This window comes from Protopterus annectens, chromosome 16.part0, assembly GCF_019279795.1.
Source record: "Protopterus annectens isolate FY-2018-M chromosome 16.part0, PAN1.0, whole genome shotgun sequence".
Classification (NCBI taxonomy): Eukaryota; Metazoa; Chordata; order Ceratodontiformes; family Protopteridae; genus Protopterus; species Protopterus annectens.
Genome location: NC_056750.1, coordinates 585,536,391 through 585,555,556, shown reverse-complemented (window position 1 = coordinate 585,555,556; position 19,166 = coordinate 585,536,391). Strand labels below are relative to the sequence as shown.

Below are 19,166 nucleotides of genomic sequence, written 5' to 3'. Positions count from 1 at the left end.
ACTCCCGCACTAGTTCTAGCACACATCTGTGTAAGCACTGAAAGCAGCAGCAGCATCCTGTCAAAGGGGACAAGGATGGAGAGGCATACCGGTGACCGAGAAGGACCTAGCTGACACCAATGCTTCTTGGAAAAGGATCCAGACCAGCAGAATACCTTCACCCAAAGTGCAACTTGTGTTTTACTAGTCATCTAGTGTGATTTTTGTTGGTTATGGGTTGCAGAAAGTACTTCCTCATAGGGACTGTCTCACGATGCTGATGTCATCGCACACGCCCCCACATGTTGATGCCATTGCAGGACACGCTGGCGATGTGCAATGACATTGACATTAATTTAAAAAATTGTAAATACATTTTTAAAAAAAATCAGGATTTTAAGGGGGCACCTGAGAATTCGAGGCACCCTATTATATTAGCCTCAAAACTGTGAAATTCCAAGGAATTCTGTACGGTTGAGAGGTATGATTAGAGGAGGTTCAGCAAACATCTCACAACCCAAGTTCTGTACTACGAATCAACAATATGTGTAATAAAGTTCCCAAAGTCATAATTCAGGGCACAAGAGAAATAGGAATCCATGTATAATAAAACCATGGTGTATAATTTAACTTCATTGTATAATGGAATTAATCCCTTATGTTTTCTAGTTCTGCTATTATGAGGGACCATACAGGCGTAATCGGGTCTATATCAAAACCACAAAACCTTACATATGTGAATACAGAAACGTCAACACATATTAAGCGAACCGCAAAAACACCGAACGTCCTAAACCGCGAAATTCAAAATGTCAGATCGGCATAGTTGGACAACCCCACCGCCCGCTACCTACTACCTACCCAAACAAAATAAATAATCCACATACATACACTTAACAAAACCCTACTTCTAACCCTAAACTAAAGCTTATATATATTACTATGTATGCACTTACCTTAACCCGCACCCTAACCCTAAGGTCCATAACTATTGCACACTTACCTTAAGGAGCTATATTGGAGAAGGGCCAAACTATGACAATTCGAGATTTTGAATTTCATGCTTCAGGACATTCAGTGTTTTCGCGGTTCGCTCACTATGTGTTGACATTTCCGTATTCGCGCAATTGCGGTTTCGCGGTTCTAATAGGCAACCGATGTAATCATATTGATTATGCATAAGAAAGCTCACATAGATAGATACATACGTCACGTGTATTCTATAGCAGGACTGCAGTTAGTGTTACTGACAATATAGCTTTATGTTTCTTGTCACTGTGACATATTTTACTTTATTTAAATTGTTAAAGTTTTATTAGTATGAGCGAAATTGTGGAGGTCTTTCAGGATCTCCCAAATTCAACATGCAGGTGCATTCATTTTCTGACTTATCATTTTAGGGTACTGATAGTATACTGTTAATGGGGACAGTTTTGTTAATTTAAATCTTATTATCCTAAATTATATTTTTTGTGGTTGCAATTTTACTTTACTTTCGTTAAAAAGACACTGTTTAATCAGCAGTTTTGTGGCTCAGTGGGCTGTTTTTAGAAGCAGTGACTAATGGAGTATGACTTGTATCTACTTTCTTGCAGTTCTCCTGTTTTGCAAAATGTAAAAGGAGAAGCATTTTTTGTTCCATGGCTTCTTTCTTTTGTACCACATTATTGTGAGCATCATTCATTTCTCTCCTTAGCCATTTTGCCCTATTTCTTAAACTGGGAAAGTGTGTGTGTGTGTGTGTGTGTGTGTGTGTGTGTGTGTGTGTGTGTGTGTGTGTTTCTCTCTGTGCATGTATATATGTGTGAAAGTGTATCCATTGCTGTTCATAGTCTTGTGATATCAGCTCAGATCCCCAGATAGCAATGGAGATGATGATTTCAGCCAAATAAAAATCTACTGCCAATCATTAGCGGACCGGAGTTCCGCTGTGGCAACCCCTAACCGGGAAAAGCCGAAAGACACAACAACAACATTTAGACTCTTCCCCTGTTGTATACTGACACTCAACAGTGTAAGTCTTGCCAGATTCTAATGCAACAAGCATAGCAGTCCAACTCAGATTGGGTGTAACCCCTTGGATTTTCCCTTCCTTTCTTGTTCTCAGGATTCCCAAGAGTTGCTTCTGGACCTACAGCAACACTGTCACAGACAGACAGACATTATTCTTTGTCTGCATTTAGAACCACTTTTTTACCATTAACACATTAGGTCAGTTTTGGTTTGGCTGGGATGGAAGTGAATTAGAAGAAGTAAGCTCTCCTATAAGGTGTTATGCATTTTCAACCAGATACCAGATTTAGAGCTCAGTAGGATCAAACCAAAGTGAACCTTTTTAGTCCTTTACTAGCTTTCTTGTGAGGTTCAGAGAGTAAAACCTCTATAGATTTTCTTAGAATCATGCCACCAGACAAGCGACTAGGAGGGTTACAGTAGATGTGGGGCAGGGATGAGAGCAGCTCTAGTGTTTTGTAATCATAGGAATCAATTGTGAGTGGACTGGCTTTGAATTATATATCAAGTTGTTCTGTGGGGAACAGACTGCTGAGAGCGGCCAACCAAAGCTTTTCCTTTGTGTGTAGGAAATAATGTTTTGATTTTTTTTTAATGCTAAGTTAAGCTGCATTACTTCAAAGAACCTCTTCAAAGAACTCTCTGCCCTGAAAGCACTGCCACATGCAGACACTGGTATGGAAGAAAACAAAATGACTTTCTTCTCTATGGACAAGCCTCTTATAACTCTGCTGCTTAGTATAATCAGCTACAAGACTGACATATCTCAGTAAAATATTAATTCCATACATTGGGGTAATATCATTATGACTCCTTTCTTGCAAAACAGCACTGGGTTTAATCATACTGCGTTCTGTTTAAACGGATTTAGTCAGTGGATTTTAATTAACTGTCATGTCAATCAAAACATAGATGATAAGAGTAAATCTGTAGAACTGTGGTTTAAGGAAGTTTCCCATACCCTCCAAGGTTATGACATCTTAGAGTTAGTATAGAGATCTGGAGCTGACGGGATACAGGGGGCTTGCCCCACCCCACCCCACCAGAAATGCTTATCTTTTTGTTATTTGCTGAACATTATCAATTGTTTTCATTATTTTGTAGCTCACCATAATTTCATTCTTGGAATTACTATGAAATTAAAAAAGCCCTTAATGTAGCAGCCTACCATTTTTGCAGCTGCACAAATCTAGTTGTTCTCCTGTTTTAGTTTGCAAAATGTATTTTATTATTTTTTCACATTTTAATTTATTCCTAAGTACTTCTTTTAGTCTAGAGAAAAAATATAAATTTTATATATATGTATATATTTATATATATATATATATAAACACACACACAGACACACACACTCACACACACTCTCCTGGGCCTTTAAAACACAAACTCCTGGATACCTTAAACATAGTTCTTATTTCCCATATACATTTATCCAGTGTAACTTTAAAGTTTTCCTTGTTTTTTTTTTTTTCATTTTATTTATTTATTTTTTTTTTGATTTCCTAATTCCAAGAAGTAGATTATTCCAATACCTGGGTAAAGTTTGCTTTAAATACCTATCTCTTTGATGTGTTCTATTTTTTCTCTATCGTAAATACTAGTTCTCTGTCTTTAATGTTGCTGTGTGGTGTTTTAATAATTAAACAATTTTAATTTCTAAATTTTTCATCTAAAATGGCTCTCATAGCCAAATATAGCTTTTTTCTCAATACCTTGAAGAGTATGCTATAGGAATTCAATTGTTTAAATCTGTCTGAATAAGAATTATCAGCTATACTGTTCATCTTTTTGTGTATCCTGTCTGAACTGATTATAATCTGGCAATATCAGCAAGATTCAAGAGACAAAAAAACTAAATTATATTCCAGGTCTTACAATTAAAATATAAAATGTTTCCATTAAATACAAGTCTCTGAATCCCATAGTTGTTACTATTAACCTGATTAATACTATTGAAGTTTGTTAGAACCCCATGGTACATTTTAATTTATTCTGACTTCATTGTACAGTACTTGTCACAATGAATTGCAAAAAGCTGCTTTTACTGGTAAAACATGTTTTGAATATTACACCACAGAGCCAAGCTTATGTCCAGGTCTCTTCTCCTGGTGAATCAAAATGGGCATCACTGCTGTACTGCCCCTTACTTCCAAAAATGGCTGATGTCAGCAGGATGTCCCACTTACCAACAGAAGCTGTTTGTGCTTTACTGTCCAGTCTCCACCAGAAAAACTGAACTGCAGTCGAATTCTCCAAGTGCACACACCTCTATCCTCCTACCCCAGAAAAGGCATGCCCATCCATTCGTGCCAGCACCACAGCTGCCCAAGCTGCTAATCAAAGCTAGGTCACCAGCTTTATCTCACAATGCTATGGTTCTGGCTATCTGACTGATGATTTTATGCATGCTATTTACATTGGGTACCTTTTATTTAATTGACTGTTTTAAATGTCGAATATTAGAAGTTCAAATGGGGAAGTTCGAAAACTAGAAATGTCGAAGCCGTGGAAATTCAAATTCTTTCCCAGGGAAAGAATTCAGTTGGCTGTTTCCACGGCTTTGACATTTTCTGTACTGTGCTGCGAAAGTTACCGATCGGGTTAAGGTAAGTGTGCGAGTGTGACAGACTTTAGGGTTAGGGCACAGGTAATGTAAGTGTGCAATAGTGACGGACTTTAGGGTTAGGGCCGGGTAAGATAAGTGTGTGATAGTGACGGAATTTAGGGTTAAGGTGTGGGTAAGGTAAGTGTGTGATAGTGGCGGACCTTAAGGTTAGGGTTGGGTTAAGGTTAGTGCATAGATAGTTGTGTATGTAAGGTCTAGTGTAGGTTTATTAGGTTTCTGGTGTGCCTGTGTTGTGTGTGTGTTTTTTGGAACAGCAAATTTTTTCCATGGGAAAAAATTCACTGTTCTGAGGTTTCGATGTTGTCATATTTCGAACTTCCAGGTTCGAACATATGGTGTTCTCAATTTTGGAAGTTCGATTATATGACATAGACCCTTTACATCAGAGATATTACCAGCATGATCTAAATGTGAATAATGTTGGAAAATACCTTTTTATGATTTGCATTGTAGACAGATATGCAAGGGCATGGATTTAATCATCATCATCTTCTTTCGGCTGTACCCGTTAGGGGTCGCCACAGCAGATCACCTGTTTCTATTTCTTCCTGTTCACTGCGTCTTGCTCTGTCACACCAACCACCTGCATGTCCTCTCTCACCACATCCATAAACCTTATCTTAGGCCTTCCTCTTTTCCTGTTACCTGGTAGCTTCATCCTTAGCATCTTTTTCCCAATATACTCAGCATCCCTCCTCAGCACATGTCCAAACCAACGTAATCGTGCCTCTCATGGATTTAATAATAATTAATTATTAATATAGGGATGTGTGTCTGTGGGGAGGGGCAAAACCCCTGACATTTCTGGGTATAAATTACTTTCAGTAGCATACATTAAATGTGATAGGTGATTTTCCTAATGTAGTGAAGAGCAAAAAATGGACTCTTCTCAAATAAGTTAATTGCAGGGAAAACACCTGTTTCCTCAAGGTGCAGTAGCCTATGTCTGATTATATAAAATGAGTGTGTAGGATGAAAAGCCCATTACCACCATCACACAAGTAGGATATGAATTCTACTTGATTTCTTTTTTTTTTTTTTTCAAATTCAAACAGAATTTGAAACTATGATGTTTATACAGACTGGACAAACAACTGGTGTCAGAGCCATGGACTAAATTAAATGTCAAGAAATGCATAATAGTATCCTTTGGGAAGTCATCCACCCCTGGTAACTATCATATATACAACACACCCCTTAGAGTTGACCCAGTAGTCAGGGTCTTAGGGACACACATAGACAGTAATCTAGCCTTTGATCATCATGTGTCCACAGCAGTGAGGAAATCATTCTACGCTGGACAACTTATAAAGAAAGGTATGGCATCCAAGTCCAAGGAAGTCATTGTTCCGCTGTATTCGACATTCATCAGACCTATTATTGAATACAGTGTCCCCTTTGGTATGTACCTAACCAGGTATATCCAACAACTGGAACATCCACAGATGTTCCTCACTAAAAGAATAGAGGGCATTAAGTAAAATGTCCTATGCAGACCACTTCAAGGCCCTATCCCTGTATTCTGTCTACTACAGGCTTTTGAGGGGATATCTATGCCTGGCATACAGGGCATTGTCAGGTCCCAGTCTGATGGACTTCCTACACATTCACAAAACAAACAGTACCAGAATTACCCATTCTAAAGACTTAAACCTTGCCTGTGATATAACAGGACCTGGTGAAGAGACAGGTATGTATCCCAGAGACTACCCCATCTATGGAACAGGCTCCTCATCCATGTGAAGCACAGCTCCTCCCAAACCCAATTCAAGTGCAACTTGGACAACTGGATAGGGAACAGGAAATTCATCTCTGGTTTGGCAACTATGTCTCTAATGGACACAGGCGACCTGTAAATGGTTCATCTCCAACCCCTCTGCTTGTAAATGTTTCATCTCCCAAATCCCTGCTTACACTTATCAAAGGTATCAGAACTTGTCAGAGATTTGGGATGCATGGCTAGACTTAAAAAGGCCCTTGTGGTTGTTAGCCTAGTAAACACCTATGAACTATATTCAAGGAACATGACCTTTTTTCTAATTATTCCAACTAAAGGCTTGCAAAAAAATAACCTCAAAGCAGAACCAAAAAAATAACTAAATAAACAACAACAAAAACAGCTTAAAACGGTAAAAAGCACACACTTTAATAAATGATAAAAACAACTGGTAAGAGCTTTTGTTCAAATTGAACTTCTTCAGATCAAGTTGCATAATCACACCAAAAGGAGTTAAATAACCTAATTCAAACTCACATGACCAAGTCTGTGCAATGCTTTAACCCCTTCCTTTTTAGAAGAACTTTAAAATTCTCCCTATCATTAATTCCTGGATATACACAAGCATTTAACCTTATCTGTCAACAATATTCTTTCCAGTCCAGATCCTCATCAGCATCCCACCTGGAATTATAATTTTTCACTTAATCAATCACTGAAAATTTACAAGATGCCTTTATTTTTGAATGACACAAAATCACATATTTAGCTAAAGCATTAGTTGATTCTTGTTTTTCAACTGCTCATAAATCCTTGAATGAAGTCCTGTAGTAGTTTTTCCGATGTAAAACATGGGACAAAGCCCACATAGTGCCATGTACACTACATATTTCAACTTGCAGCTAAATGTATCAAATTAATTTCATAATTTCCAGCTGCCACTATAACTTTTTGACCTTCCATAATGTATTTACAATAATTATAAGTATCACACTTATATATTACCTTTACAGTACATCTATCTGAACTGCTCTTTCTACCCCTATAAAAATTCTCTTTCAAGTGTTTACCTCTCTTACTTACAAAAAATAGGAACCTCTCCTATAATTTTATTAATATCCTGAAAGTTCATTAGAAACTTCCAGTTATTCCTGACTATTATTTTAATACTTTTTTCGTCTACATAATTATCGAGCAAACATGGTAGAGCATAATCTTTATTCTTATTTTTACCAGCTGGTACTTTATTGGTACTACTAGAATAAATTATTACTGTTTCCTTTTTAAAAAAAGCATTATTCATAGCCTCATCTAACATTTCAGGTGGGTACCCTCTGGCACAAAACTTCCTTCTCAATGGCTCACACTCTATGTTAAAGTGACAAGGCTCATCAGTCAATCTATTTATCCTATCAAACTATTAATTATATTATTTTTAAGCCTGCCACTATGCATACTGTTACAGTGCAAGTAAATATTACTTTGTACTAATTTTTTATAAATTTGCATTCAATTTGTTGACTTTCTTATATAAAGTTAAATCCAGGTAATTAATACATTCTCTGTTAAAAGTAAAAGTACATTTTGAAAACGCTGTTACAAAATTTAAATACTACATAAAATCTAAAGGCATACTTTCAGTTCCCTTCCATATAAAAAAATCATCAATAAAATGCTTGTAAACTATAATATTATCAAAAAATATTGATTTAAAATTAAGTTTCTGTTTCCCAACCCATCATAAAAATATTAGTATAACTGGGGGCCATAGCAGCCCCCATCGGTACTCCATTTCTTTTGTCTGTAAACAACATTATCAAATTTTAGAAAGGTTATACATTAAAATAACATCCAAAATATCAGTGGACAAACTCACTTCATCATTTATAAAACATTGTGAATGGCAAAGTTCTCTGTTGACCATTTCCAAACCCTCATCATTGGGTATTACAGTATACAAGGATACCACATCAGCTATAACTAGCCACATAGTTTCTTCCACTGTTATTCCTTTAATGAATTGGCTAAACTGAAAAGGATCTTTTCAATTAACCATTCTTCTATGAAGACATCAATCAAACCATATGATCTTTTTACATCAGCCAAACTCACCACAGCATAATACTTTTCATCATTCAACATATTTTTCAAGCTTTGAGAGTAAAAACTATAATCCATAATTACCACAGTACCTTTGTCAAGCTTGGTAATAAAAATATCCTTATTATTTTTCAATTCAAACAAGATGTCTCTTTCCATTTTAGTCATATTATAAAATACATTGTCAGTTTTATTATTAAGTAAATCCCATACTTCATTTTCACAAGCCACCAAAAAAGCTACTAACTCAGGTCTCGGTGGTGGGTTAAAAGAGCTGGGCTTCTTGAAAACAAAGAATTTACCCTTGTAAGTTATGCCATCAAAAAAAACATCTTAAATTTAACTTGTGGACATAATAGCTCAAAGAATTAATAGCAGAAATGAAGTCCACTCTAGCTGATGGCACAAAAGTCAGCCCTTTGCTCAAAACCCTCATTTGTTCGTGAGTCAGATTAACACTAGATAAATTTATTAATTTAAAACAACTACACACAGTACCTTCAATAAAATCAGTCTAGGTTAGCTTTTCGGTGTCCTGTTTCTATAATTTCCTTTCCACTATTTGTTTTTCACGTAATGGTTGTTGTCCTTTCTACCAAAGTTGATAGCAGTACAATCTGTTAAAAGTCTTTTACTGATTTGTAATGTCACATATGTTCCTCCTTACTCTGATGGGGTCAATTATAGGTTCAGTGCTTAATAGTATTGTTTTAAAATTTGGCCAAGAGCAGGTATACAGCCACATCAGAAATATATAGTGAAATATCAAATGAGACAAAAAATACCACAAGACTGCAGGAATTTTATGGGAAGTGTCTACACAATGAAACATGATTTTTCCTGCATGTGGCAATGAACAGATATATAAAGAAGTTTCTTTCAAAGTCTCACAGATTCTTCATTATTTAATTGAGAGTACAAATACACAAACTATGGAAATCTTGTCTACAGTTATACATCTTTTTTTCAAAGATTATTTTTTTAATTTAAAAGACATCCTGGTAAGTATTGTCTTCCCCTAAAGATTAAGGACTTGGTGATATACATGTTTAAATTTTGTTTAGGGTGGGAGCAGCTCTAAGAAACTGTCATCTGCTTTTGCAGCATTGCCAAACAGAAGAACTGCTTTTGCTAATACAGCCTTTGGATTCACTTAGGCACATAATCACTGAAGAAGAAAAGCTTTGAGTAGTTTCTCTACAATTGTCTCGAGGCATTGCCAAATATATAACAGTAGCTGAAATACCACTGTTCGTTATAATAATGCAATTTCTGATAAAATTATTTTATTATGTTAATCTTTTTATAGTTTTCATGTTACCTGAATCAAAAAGGATTAAAACAGCACTTCCTGACTTCTGAAAATAAGCCAGCCAATATATTTTCACTGTAACCTTCTGCTGTCTGTGTGTGTGTGTGTGTGTGTGTGTGTGTATAAATATATATATATATATATATATATATATATATATATATATATATATATATATATATATATATATATATATATATACATAAACATCAATGTGGGAAGTTACTTTTAAAAATAATTATCACCTAACAAAAAAATAAAGCATTTTTATAATCTAATCTGCATTAAGCATTCATTACTGAGCAAGTTCTTTATCATACTAAATGCTTTGCATTTCCAAAAACCTACTGTGAATTTTGAATTCACTTATTTAAAAAGGTTCTACTATCAACAGTAACCTGAGAGTGAAAACAAAAATAATATTCCATATTTTTATTTTTATATATATATTCACCATATATTCATTTACCATCTTATAATGATAATCCCACTTGAACAATAGTGAGGTTGAATTTACCCACTACTGGTGCAGTTTGCCCTTAAGGGCAAAACCCAGACAGCGGACATCACTAAAATATGGTAAAGCTGTCTGCACAAAGGTTCATGTAAAGGTTATCATTATTACACAATGGCCTTGTTTAAAAATTTTTTTTTCCTTTTTTAAAGAAGCCTAGTTTAGGCCAGTCAATACTCATTCACCTTTTTATCTCTTTTATGCTGAGACATCTGCTTGGCTTACTATGCCTATACATGTTAATATTTTTTTCTTCTAACATACACATAACAAATGCAGTTTCTGGCACTTCTATCATGGCTTATAAATGAATGTGTTGTAGGTTTGTTATCATATGTACTTAAAAAAATAATTATATGATGTACAAAGTATGATTGTAGGGGTCTGTAGGCTATTTCAGTTCCTGCAATGCAGGAACAATGTTTGTTTTTAAATGTTTTCTTTTTGCTTCAAGTCAGATAAAGGTAGCACGTTCAATTTATTTAAGGTGTTTGCTGACTATATAATACATGCATTTTACCTCCATTTAAGAGTTCCCTCATCCAGTCAGATATCATGATTAGTGATTTAAGTTCTGAACCATATAATAATTTAGAATGACATTTTTGGGGTACATCTTTGAAGTATCGGAGTATGTGAAAGTTAAAAGATTATGTTATTTTTGTGTTACAAAGTGAACGTTTGCCTTTGAAATTTAACACACCCAGGGTACTGCGCCCACTAGAAATATTCTACCATTATGGAAATCTCAACATGCTCTGAACTCATTAACCTCACTGACACCTCCAGGCTTTCTCTAGGATCATTCTAGTGATGTCTCAAGGCATTTACAATTGTTAGTTACTATTTACATTAGTAAACTGAAAATCATGTTGCATACAAGCTATTGAAATATTTCATCTTAAAGGTTACATAATGGGTAGAACAACTGCATTGATTCCTTCCCTCTGTCTACCGCAGCCAAAGATATATTAAATGCTGGTTATATACTATTTTAAATATTTCTCTGAATATTTAAAAAAAAAACATGTAACACAGACAGTACTGCTTAACCTCATATGAAAGCTAATAGCTGGATGACTGGAATGCTGTTGGCCATATGTGTATAGTTTGAGGGGGTTTTAAGGAATTGAAAGTCCTTTATAAAACATTACAGAAATGAATATGTGCTCTTTATTGTGACTTTTAAAATCCAGTTTAAGACCTAGAATCTAATGAATGCTTCTACTGTAAAAATTACTTTGAGCGAAACAGTTTGTCATTTAAATTTATTTAGTAACCCTTATGGTTTAAGAGATGAAAGGGAAAAACTGTGTGAACTTGAGGATATAAATGTATTTTTTGTCAAAAGCTACAGATTCAGCCACTGAAAACTAGAGTATAAAGACATCCAAATAAGTTAATTGCACCAGTACTTTGTAAGTCAATATTTCAGTACTTGCCTGCACCAGAAATGCTCAGTCAATTTTTAGTATTTTAAATTTGAATTCTTTGAGCTGAGTCTTTCATACCTACATCTGCAGCTGTTTTAATAAATGCCATCATAGATTTTTTTCCCCTTTTATGTATCTTCAGGTGTACAGTGGCATCTGGAGGGAAAAGGCAGTGACTATTAAATGTGGAATTGAGGAAACTTTAAAACCAGACGGCAATCCTGAGTCTGGACCTAGAAGAGACCTAGTTCTATTTGATAAACCAACCAGGGGAACATCAATGGATGAATTCAGGGAAATGCTTCTTACTTTCTTAAAGGTTAGTAAAGTGTCATTGGCTTTGTATTGCTTATATTATTTGCTTGTAACACCAAAAGCAATAACGTAATGTAGATACCTGTGTCCGTACATGCTTGGTATGGCAACTGAACTGCAGTCATTGTAAAAAAAAGAAGCATTGCACTGCATGTCTAATCTTCATGCCCTTATTAATGTACTAATTTAATGTACATTAGACAAATATACAACAAATGGTGACAATGATGACTGGGGTGTGCAAACTCTATCTACATTCAAAACGTAGTATGAAAAATGGCATTGTGGAGTAGCAGGTAAGAGGAAAACCTTCTGCTGAAGAAGATGGCAGACTACATGGACCCATGAGTAAAATGTTGATAAAAAAGGCTTAGGAAGAGGAATAGTGCATAGCATACCTCTCAACCTTGTAGAACAAAAAATCTAGACAAAGCCATAAATAATGGGGGGACAAACACATGCCCAAATTTAGAGACAATTTTTAAAAATTGCTCTTACAAACTTAGAATGCTGATAGAATAACAGGTTTTATATTAACAGGGATGTTCTGAAGGTTATGAAGTCTGAAACTCACATATCTATCATTTTCTGACTTCACTCTTTAATTATTTGCCAATGAGTTGCCAGAAAACCACAATTGCATGAAAAATGGACCAAAATATGAGTCAAAAATCTGGACATTCTGTCAAAGTCTGTATAGTTGAGAGGTATGGTGCATAGCTATCAACTATTTTGGAATTATATACATTATAAATAACTTGGTGAGATTTAGGAGTACAAACAACTGGTTTTAGTGATTATACAGTATGTTTTTTTTGCAAAGTAACCCTCACAAAATTTTAAAACATAATAATCATTTAATTACAACCAAGGGAATGTATTAATTGTGAAATATTGCAATAACCAATATATGGCAAACTCCATGCATCAGTAAACAATTAATTATCTATCAATGGATTTGTTGAATACAGCAAATAACCAATAGACAGTACATTTATAGGTACTGGAAATTTAATTTTTATACATTTGGTAACCAGATGCTTAGAATGCTCCTACAACCCTTTCAGCCACGACTTGGGCATAGTTTAACACTATAATAGTTACAGTGTTTCAAAAAGTATTTGTATGTAAAAGAGGTTATGGTTACAACCTACGTTTTGGTGCAAAGTCTTCAACAAACAAGAATATGTACTTGCAACAGTATATGTTTGACAATGCACTGTAAGTGACACTACAAGTAATTGTTACAATACATAGGTCTTAGTATTTGGTAGAGGATCACAGTATACAAGAATAAAAGAAAAGAAAAAGCACTTGCACATAAGAATATATGTTTTGGCACGACACTGTATATGTCTCCATAGCAGTAGACTAAGAACTGGTAGACCTTGCTATGGTGCAAATAACATAACATGAACACTGATTCCCTAACCTACTAGCAAACAAACACGGGCTTTTAGCTGTTCTGTCCCTGGTAGCAATGAGTATTAGTAAAATTTAAGTAAGTTAAACTGTGATTTTGATAAATTTGTTCCAGTGGTATTCTTCGCAAATCATTTGGTAGAAAGCAATGAATTATGTACATATTTATATGATAGAATGCAAAAGAATGTTCACCTATCAAGCAAACTTGCTTCTGGTCAAATGTGTTACGTCAGTGCACATTGAACATGGATGTAAATTGCATTAAAAACAGAGGCATTAAGTGATTGTTAACAGTCCAGTCAGGTTAGTACTAGTATTATGTATTATGAAATATGAGTTTAGATGTGGCTGGAAAGCTTAAACATCTGAATGTGATACATAAAGATGTACGCAGGTGATAAAATGTACCACAATGGAAAATACTAGACACAGTAATACTTTTAATCTTAAACAAAGAATAACAAACAAGTTGTAAGTGATAAAGTGAAGTGGCATTACACAGCAAAGGGTATTCCATTTAATAAAACAGTAAGATTTTTGTTAATGCTGAGGTATCAGAACCTGATGTATATGTTGGTAATGTCAACTAAACAATATGAAAACTCATTCAAACAATCTAAAGAGACTTGCAAAATGATCAAACGATGCATGTAAATTTTTTTGAATATATGCAAGAGCTGCATGCATTACCTGAGAACTGTAAGTTCAGAGAAGTATGTACAGGTGTAGCGAATGAGATTTTTGCATGCTACATATTCTGAAAACATGCAAAAGAGATTGCTCCATAGGGAAGATCTGACACATGACAAAGTATCAGATATGCAAAATCAGTAGAAATAATAGTTACTGACCACAGGAATTACAGTAGGATGCAGTCACTGAGTGCACTAACAGGTTATTAATGCTCCCCCTGGAAAAAAAAATCACATTTTAGGTATAAAGGATGGCCACTCAAAGCTACTGTACGTCAGTTTAAACAAAAGCCTGTAGAAGATGCCATATATCACACAGAGAAGTTGCACAAGAAGATGAGTAATGGGATTTATGGAGGCAATGATCACACGTCTATGTTACAATATAGATATAATGATGGATGCAGGTGGATACAGGAACTAAAGAATAGTCAGACCAAACTGAGGTAAACACAGAAAAGAGGAGTGTGACTTAATGTGTCTACAGCTGTATAATATGAACCAGACTGATACAAACTATTACATGAATCAGTCCAGAAGTAGCAGCAGTGTTCTTTACAGTGCTTCGTGAGTGATTTCCATCAAAGAAAATTAAGAACTATGCATAATCCAAACAGTTACTGTAAGGCTCCTGTTGTGTGTTTGAAGATCATAAGTACAATCCTCAGAACTGTAAGCATTTGAGTGTGATTACAGTGATATACACTAACTCCAAAACTGCTGTATCTTGGAGTATTCCCTCTTCTCTGATGTGCAGTGGACCCAGACGTAGTATATGCAAATATTGGGGTTGAAAGGTGCAGCTCCCCTCACTGGGGGATGCATGGAAGCATTCCTCTTCCAATAGAAACTATAAATGTGAAACAGTGACTTTCAAAGTTTAAACTACAAAACTGCAAAGAACACTCGCAAAAACAAATAGTAAGATAAAAACAAGTAAATTATGGCAGAGAAACATTTTATTTATAAAAATAGGTAAGTGCTTTCATGGATAAAACCACTTCATCAGACCTTCAATTTCACAAACACAAACCTCTTAATAATATACTAAAGCTGTTAACCTTACAACCAATAAAACAATGCACAGTAAATCACATGCCATTCATTCATTAAAACAGAAAAGTCTTCTATTTTTTAATCTAGGTCTTAAAGAGACCTTATCATTCAAGCCTCCTTCTTTGTCTGCCTGAAGTTTTAAAATCCAAGTTAACTCCCTATCTTCCATTTTATTAACTATGTCGCCCATCCTTCCTCCATCTTCAGTCAACTCAACTACTTGAAATTTAAAAACATGTTCTCTTGTAGTGTCTAAAATATGCTGGGCTAATGAATTAGTGGCATGTCCCTGTTTTATGTCCCTAATGTTCTCTTATCCTTTCCATCAAGGTACGGTTTGTCTTTCCTATGTAAAATTTCAAACAAACTTGACATTGTGATAAATAAACTAAATGTTTAGATTTGCAGGTTGCCTTCACGTCAAGAGTATATTTTATCCCTGTCCTGGGGTGCATAAATGTATCTATAGTATTTATATATGTACAAATATTACAAGCAAGGAACCTTGTCTTTTCTACTGTCACAATGTTTCCTCAGATATATACCGTAGCACAGTGTGTGAAAACAGAAGAGGCTGTGTATGAGAGAGAGAATGGCCTCTGCAGAATTGTTGTTTTACTTACATATTTAACTACTATATTATTTGTTATATATTTGTGATGTAAAATAGTTCTTCTACCTAATATTTAAAACTTTTTGTAGTATATGCTAATGGTGTTGGAGGAAGCATTTTACATCAAAATATATAAAAAAGATAATATAGTACTTAAAAAATAAGTAAGTAAAATAACAATTCTACAGAGACCCCATTCTCTCTCTCTCTATCTCTCTCTCATACACAGCCTCTTCTGTTTTCACACACACACACACAGTCTCCTCTGGTTTCATACTCACATTCGCTAGCACAATTATAATTCTCAACCTCTTGGTACAAAAAATCTGGACAAAGCCAGAAATAATGGGGGGACAAATTTTAAATATTGCTCTTATAAACTTAAAAAGTTGCTAGAATAGAAGGCCTTTTATTACAATGCATTTTCTGAAAGATATAAAGCCTGAAACTCAAATGCCGGTCATTATTTAGTGAACTCACTGCTCAATGATTTGCCACAAAACTTCAGAAACCAAACATTTTATGAGAAACAGACAAAAAATATGAGGCAAAAAATCTGGACATTTTGTGAAAATTTGGACAGTTGAGAACTATGCACACAAGACCACTCTTTCTCTCACTCTCTCGCGATCTCTCACACATACAGTTTCTTCTGCTTTCATACATGCATTCACTCACACATGATCCCTTTCACCCTCTCTCGATCTCTCATATGCACAGTCTCTTCTGATTTCATATACACGTTCACTCACATACACAAACAGAAACATAAATGAACTCATATACACACACACACACACACACACACACACACACACACACACACACATATATATATATATATATATATATATATATATATGGTTTACTATCAATAAGTCGAAAGTTAAAATAAAATGTGTAGGTATTAGCAAAGTGTTTCGCCGAACGTACACATTTCCGTATGTACCTAATGTCGAAAACAGCTGTTAATTGTCGAAAATGTTGCTCGCGACATTTTCGGCAATCAACAGCACTCCCACCCTTCCCTTAACTCCCTACCTAACTAGCCTATACTCACATTTATGCAGGGGGGCAAGCCCCCCCTGCACACCCCCTAACTTAATATTCCAACTCCAAGATCGTACAACAGTGAGGAAAGGGATGTATTTCCCAAACCGCACTGTACCACGATCCTCTTACATGAGCAAATGTTATAATTGTGAATGCACAGTCCATTCGCAATAATAACATTCGCTCACATAACCTGCCGAACTATGAAGTATTCAAACATATGTTGTTCGAATACTTCATAGCCGTGCAATTGCATGGCGGCATTTTGATAGTAAACCTAGTATATATATATATATATATACATATATACATATATACATATATATACACACATATACACACACACACACACACACACATTTTTCTGTTTCACACACACTAAACAGCAAAAGCTCTGCTTAACAAATCTAAAGTAATGGCGACTCTTAGTTTTTTTGCAGTCCGAGATCCACAGCAGCTTGATATGCTACCGTGAAGAGGCAGACTCGTTTTTCAGTGGGCATTACTTGTACATTAATACCCTACTGGAGACCGTTTGTTCCCCAATCAGGATGTTGATGTACAGTTTGCCCATTCTCTAAAAACACAGTAATATTAACCAACCAGTTAAATAAAACTGTAAATACTTGTAAATACTGTACTGTTGTCTCTTCTGTCATCACACTTGTATTACAAGACTGTATTACTGTATATGCATTAAATGCCCTGTTATTGAAGTTTTCTCCATGGGCCTCCTCATAAATTGGTGTAAACAAACTGGTCTGTCACTCAAAAAATGAGTGATCCATTTGCCTTACTTTGGGACAGATATATAGAAACTAAAGAATAGGTTCTTAAGGACCCTCAACTCAGACAGTAACTACAAATTGCTTGTATATTTGCTGATTCAGAATGTTAGCTTGAATGAGAGTTAAAGAGTAACTTCCCAGCACTGCAGACTTTCTGCTTTTAAGATCCTGCAGGATTGTAAGTTGAAGTTATCACAAATTTTGTTGAAAGTTTTCTTTGTTTGAATAGTCTCAGTATGCAGAAAAAAAATAATTTGTCAGTAGTTGTAGGTTAGTGCAAACTACTGAATATTGTACCATATATTATATACTAATAACAGGAAATTTGGAGATTTTAGAAGAATATAAGAATTTTACAATCTATTATTTCGATATAATTAGATGCAACTATGTTTGCAATACTGGACCTTTCTATTCACTCCTTTTGCAGTATCATGTACTGTAGTGGTTTAAGGGTTGGGCCCTATAACGATCTCTAGAAATGTGTGTGAATACACTTCATTTGTTCCAGCTGTGTGCTACTGTTTAATGTCATTAAACAGTTATTTAAAAATAATAAAAACACCGCACCAATAGTCCCAGCCAAACGTTTATTCACCACAGTTTTAGTGTTTTCATTCCAAAACACAAGAACTTCATCAGAAACACTATAGGTGCGGAATTTTTATTATTTTTAAATTAAACAGTTATTTGTTATATGCTGCTTCTTGGAAAATGATTAAAAAAAAACTTTATAAAGTTTGTTTTTTGTGCAAAACGTGGATCATTACAGGGATATAAAATATATTTATGGACATCTTATGTTTTGAAATTTTATGTTAGGAAAAATCCTTTCACTCTTTTTTAAGTTTAAGTATATAGTTCCAGTCTGGTACACATTTCCCTAGTTTTAGGTGTTTATCTCTGTTTAGTCTTTGCATTGCCTCTGAGTTTCAATGAAAGGGGTTTGAAGGTGTTAACTATGTGTATTGTTACTTTTGTCTCAGGTATTTGTGCCCTCTTCCAACCTCTGTGACCATCCAATAACCTCCTCACCCCCTTTTTGTCAACTGATTATCCAACCCTCCTTCCTGATATCAGTAACAATGGGAAGAAGGTTCATGAGTCAGGGAATGCAGCCATCATGTGGCAGGGACAGTGATTTTTTTCTGCTGTAGTTCTAGGCCTCATCCTTGAGCTCCCTGTGTATGCACAAGTGAAGATGGATCTGCTACTGCCTTACAGTGATATTATGTGCCCATCTGATGCTGCACCCTGCCTTAATAATCAGACTTCACCAAGTGTCAATCTAGAAGTAGAGTAGGGATGTTTCCATCCCCTTAGGATGAGTAAGCTGGTGCTGACTGCTCTCTCCCACCCTCCACTATCAGATCAACCAGTGTCTAAATCACAGGTCAGACATGGATTGTCTGGGCTGTCATGTCCAAGGCATTCGGACATATGTGTGCCTACGCATATATATCATAGCTATCATATGGCACTTGACTGCAGCACCAGATAGGATATTATAGTTGGAAAAAAACAGCACAC

General features: G+C 35.3%; 1 protein-coding gene across 1 annotated transcript in view; it reads left to right on the top strand.

Annotated features, from left to right (window-relative positions):
• Nucleotides 1-19,166, top strand: part of DIPK1B (divergent protein kinase domain 1B) — a 558,256-nt gene that overhangs the window by 526,795 nt on the left and 12,295 nt on the right. The window contains exon 4 of the mRNA XM_044058535.1: nucleotides 11,837-12,013. Coding sequence (XP_043914470.1) covers nucleotides 11,837-12,013 — 177 coding nt within the window. The remainder of the gene's footprint in view (nucleotides 1-11,836; nucleotides 12,014-19,166) is intronic.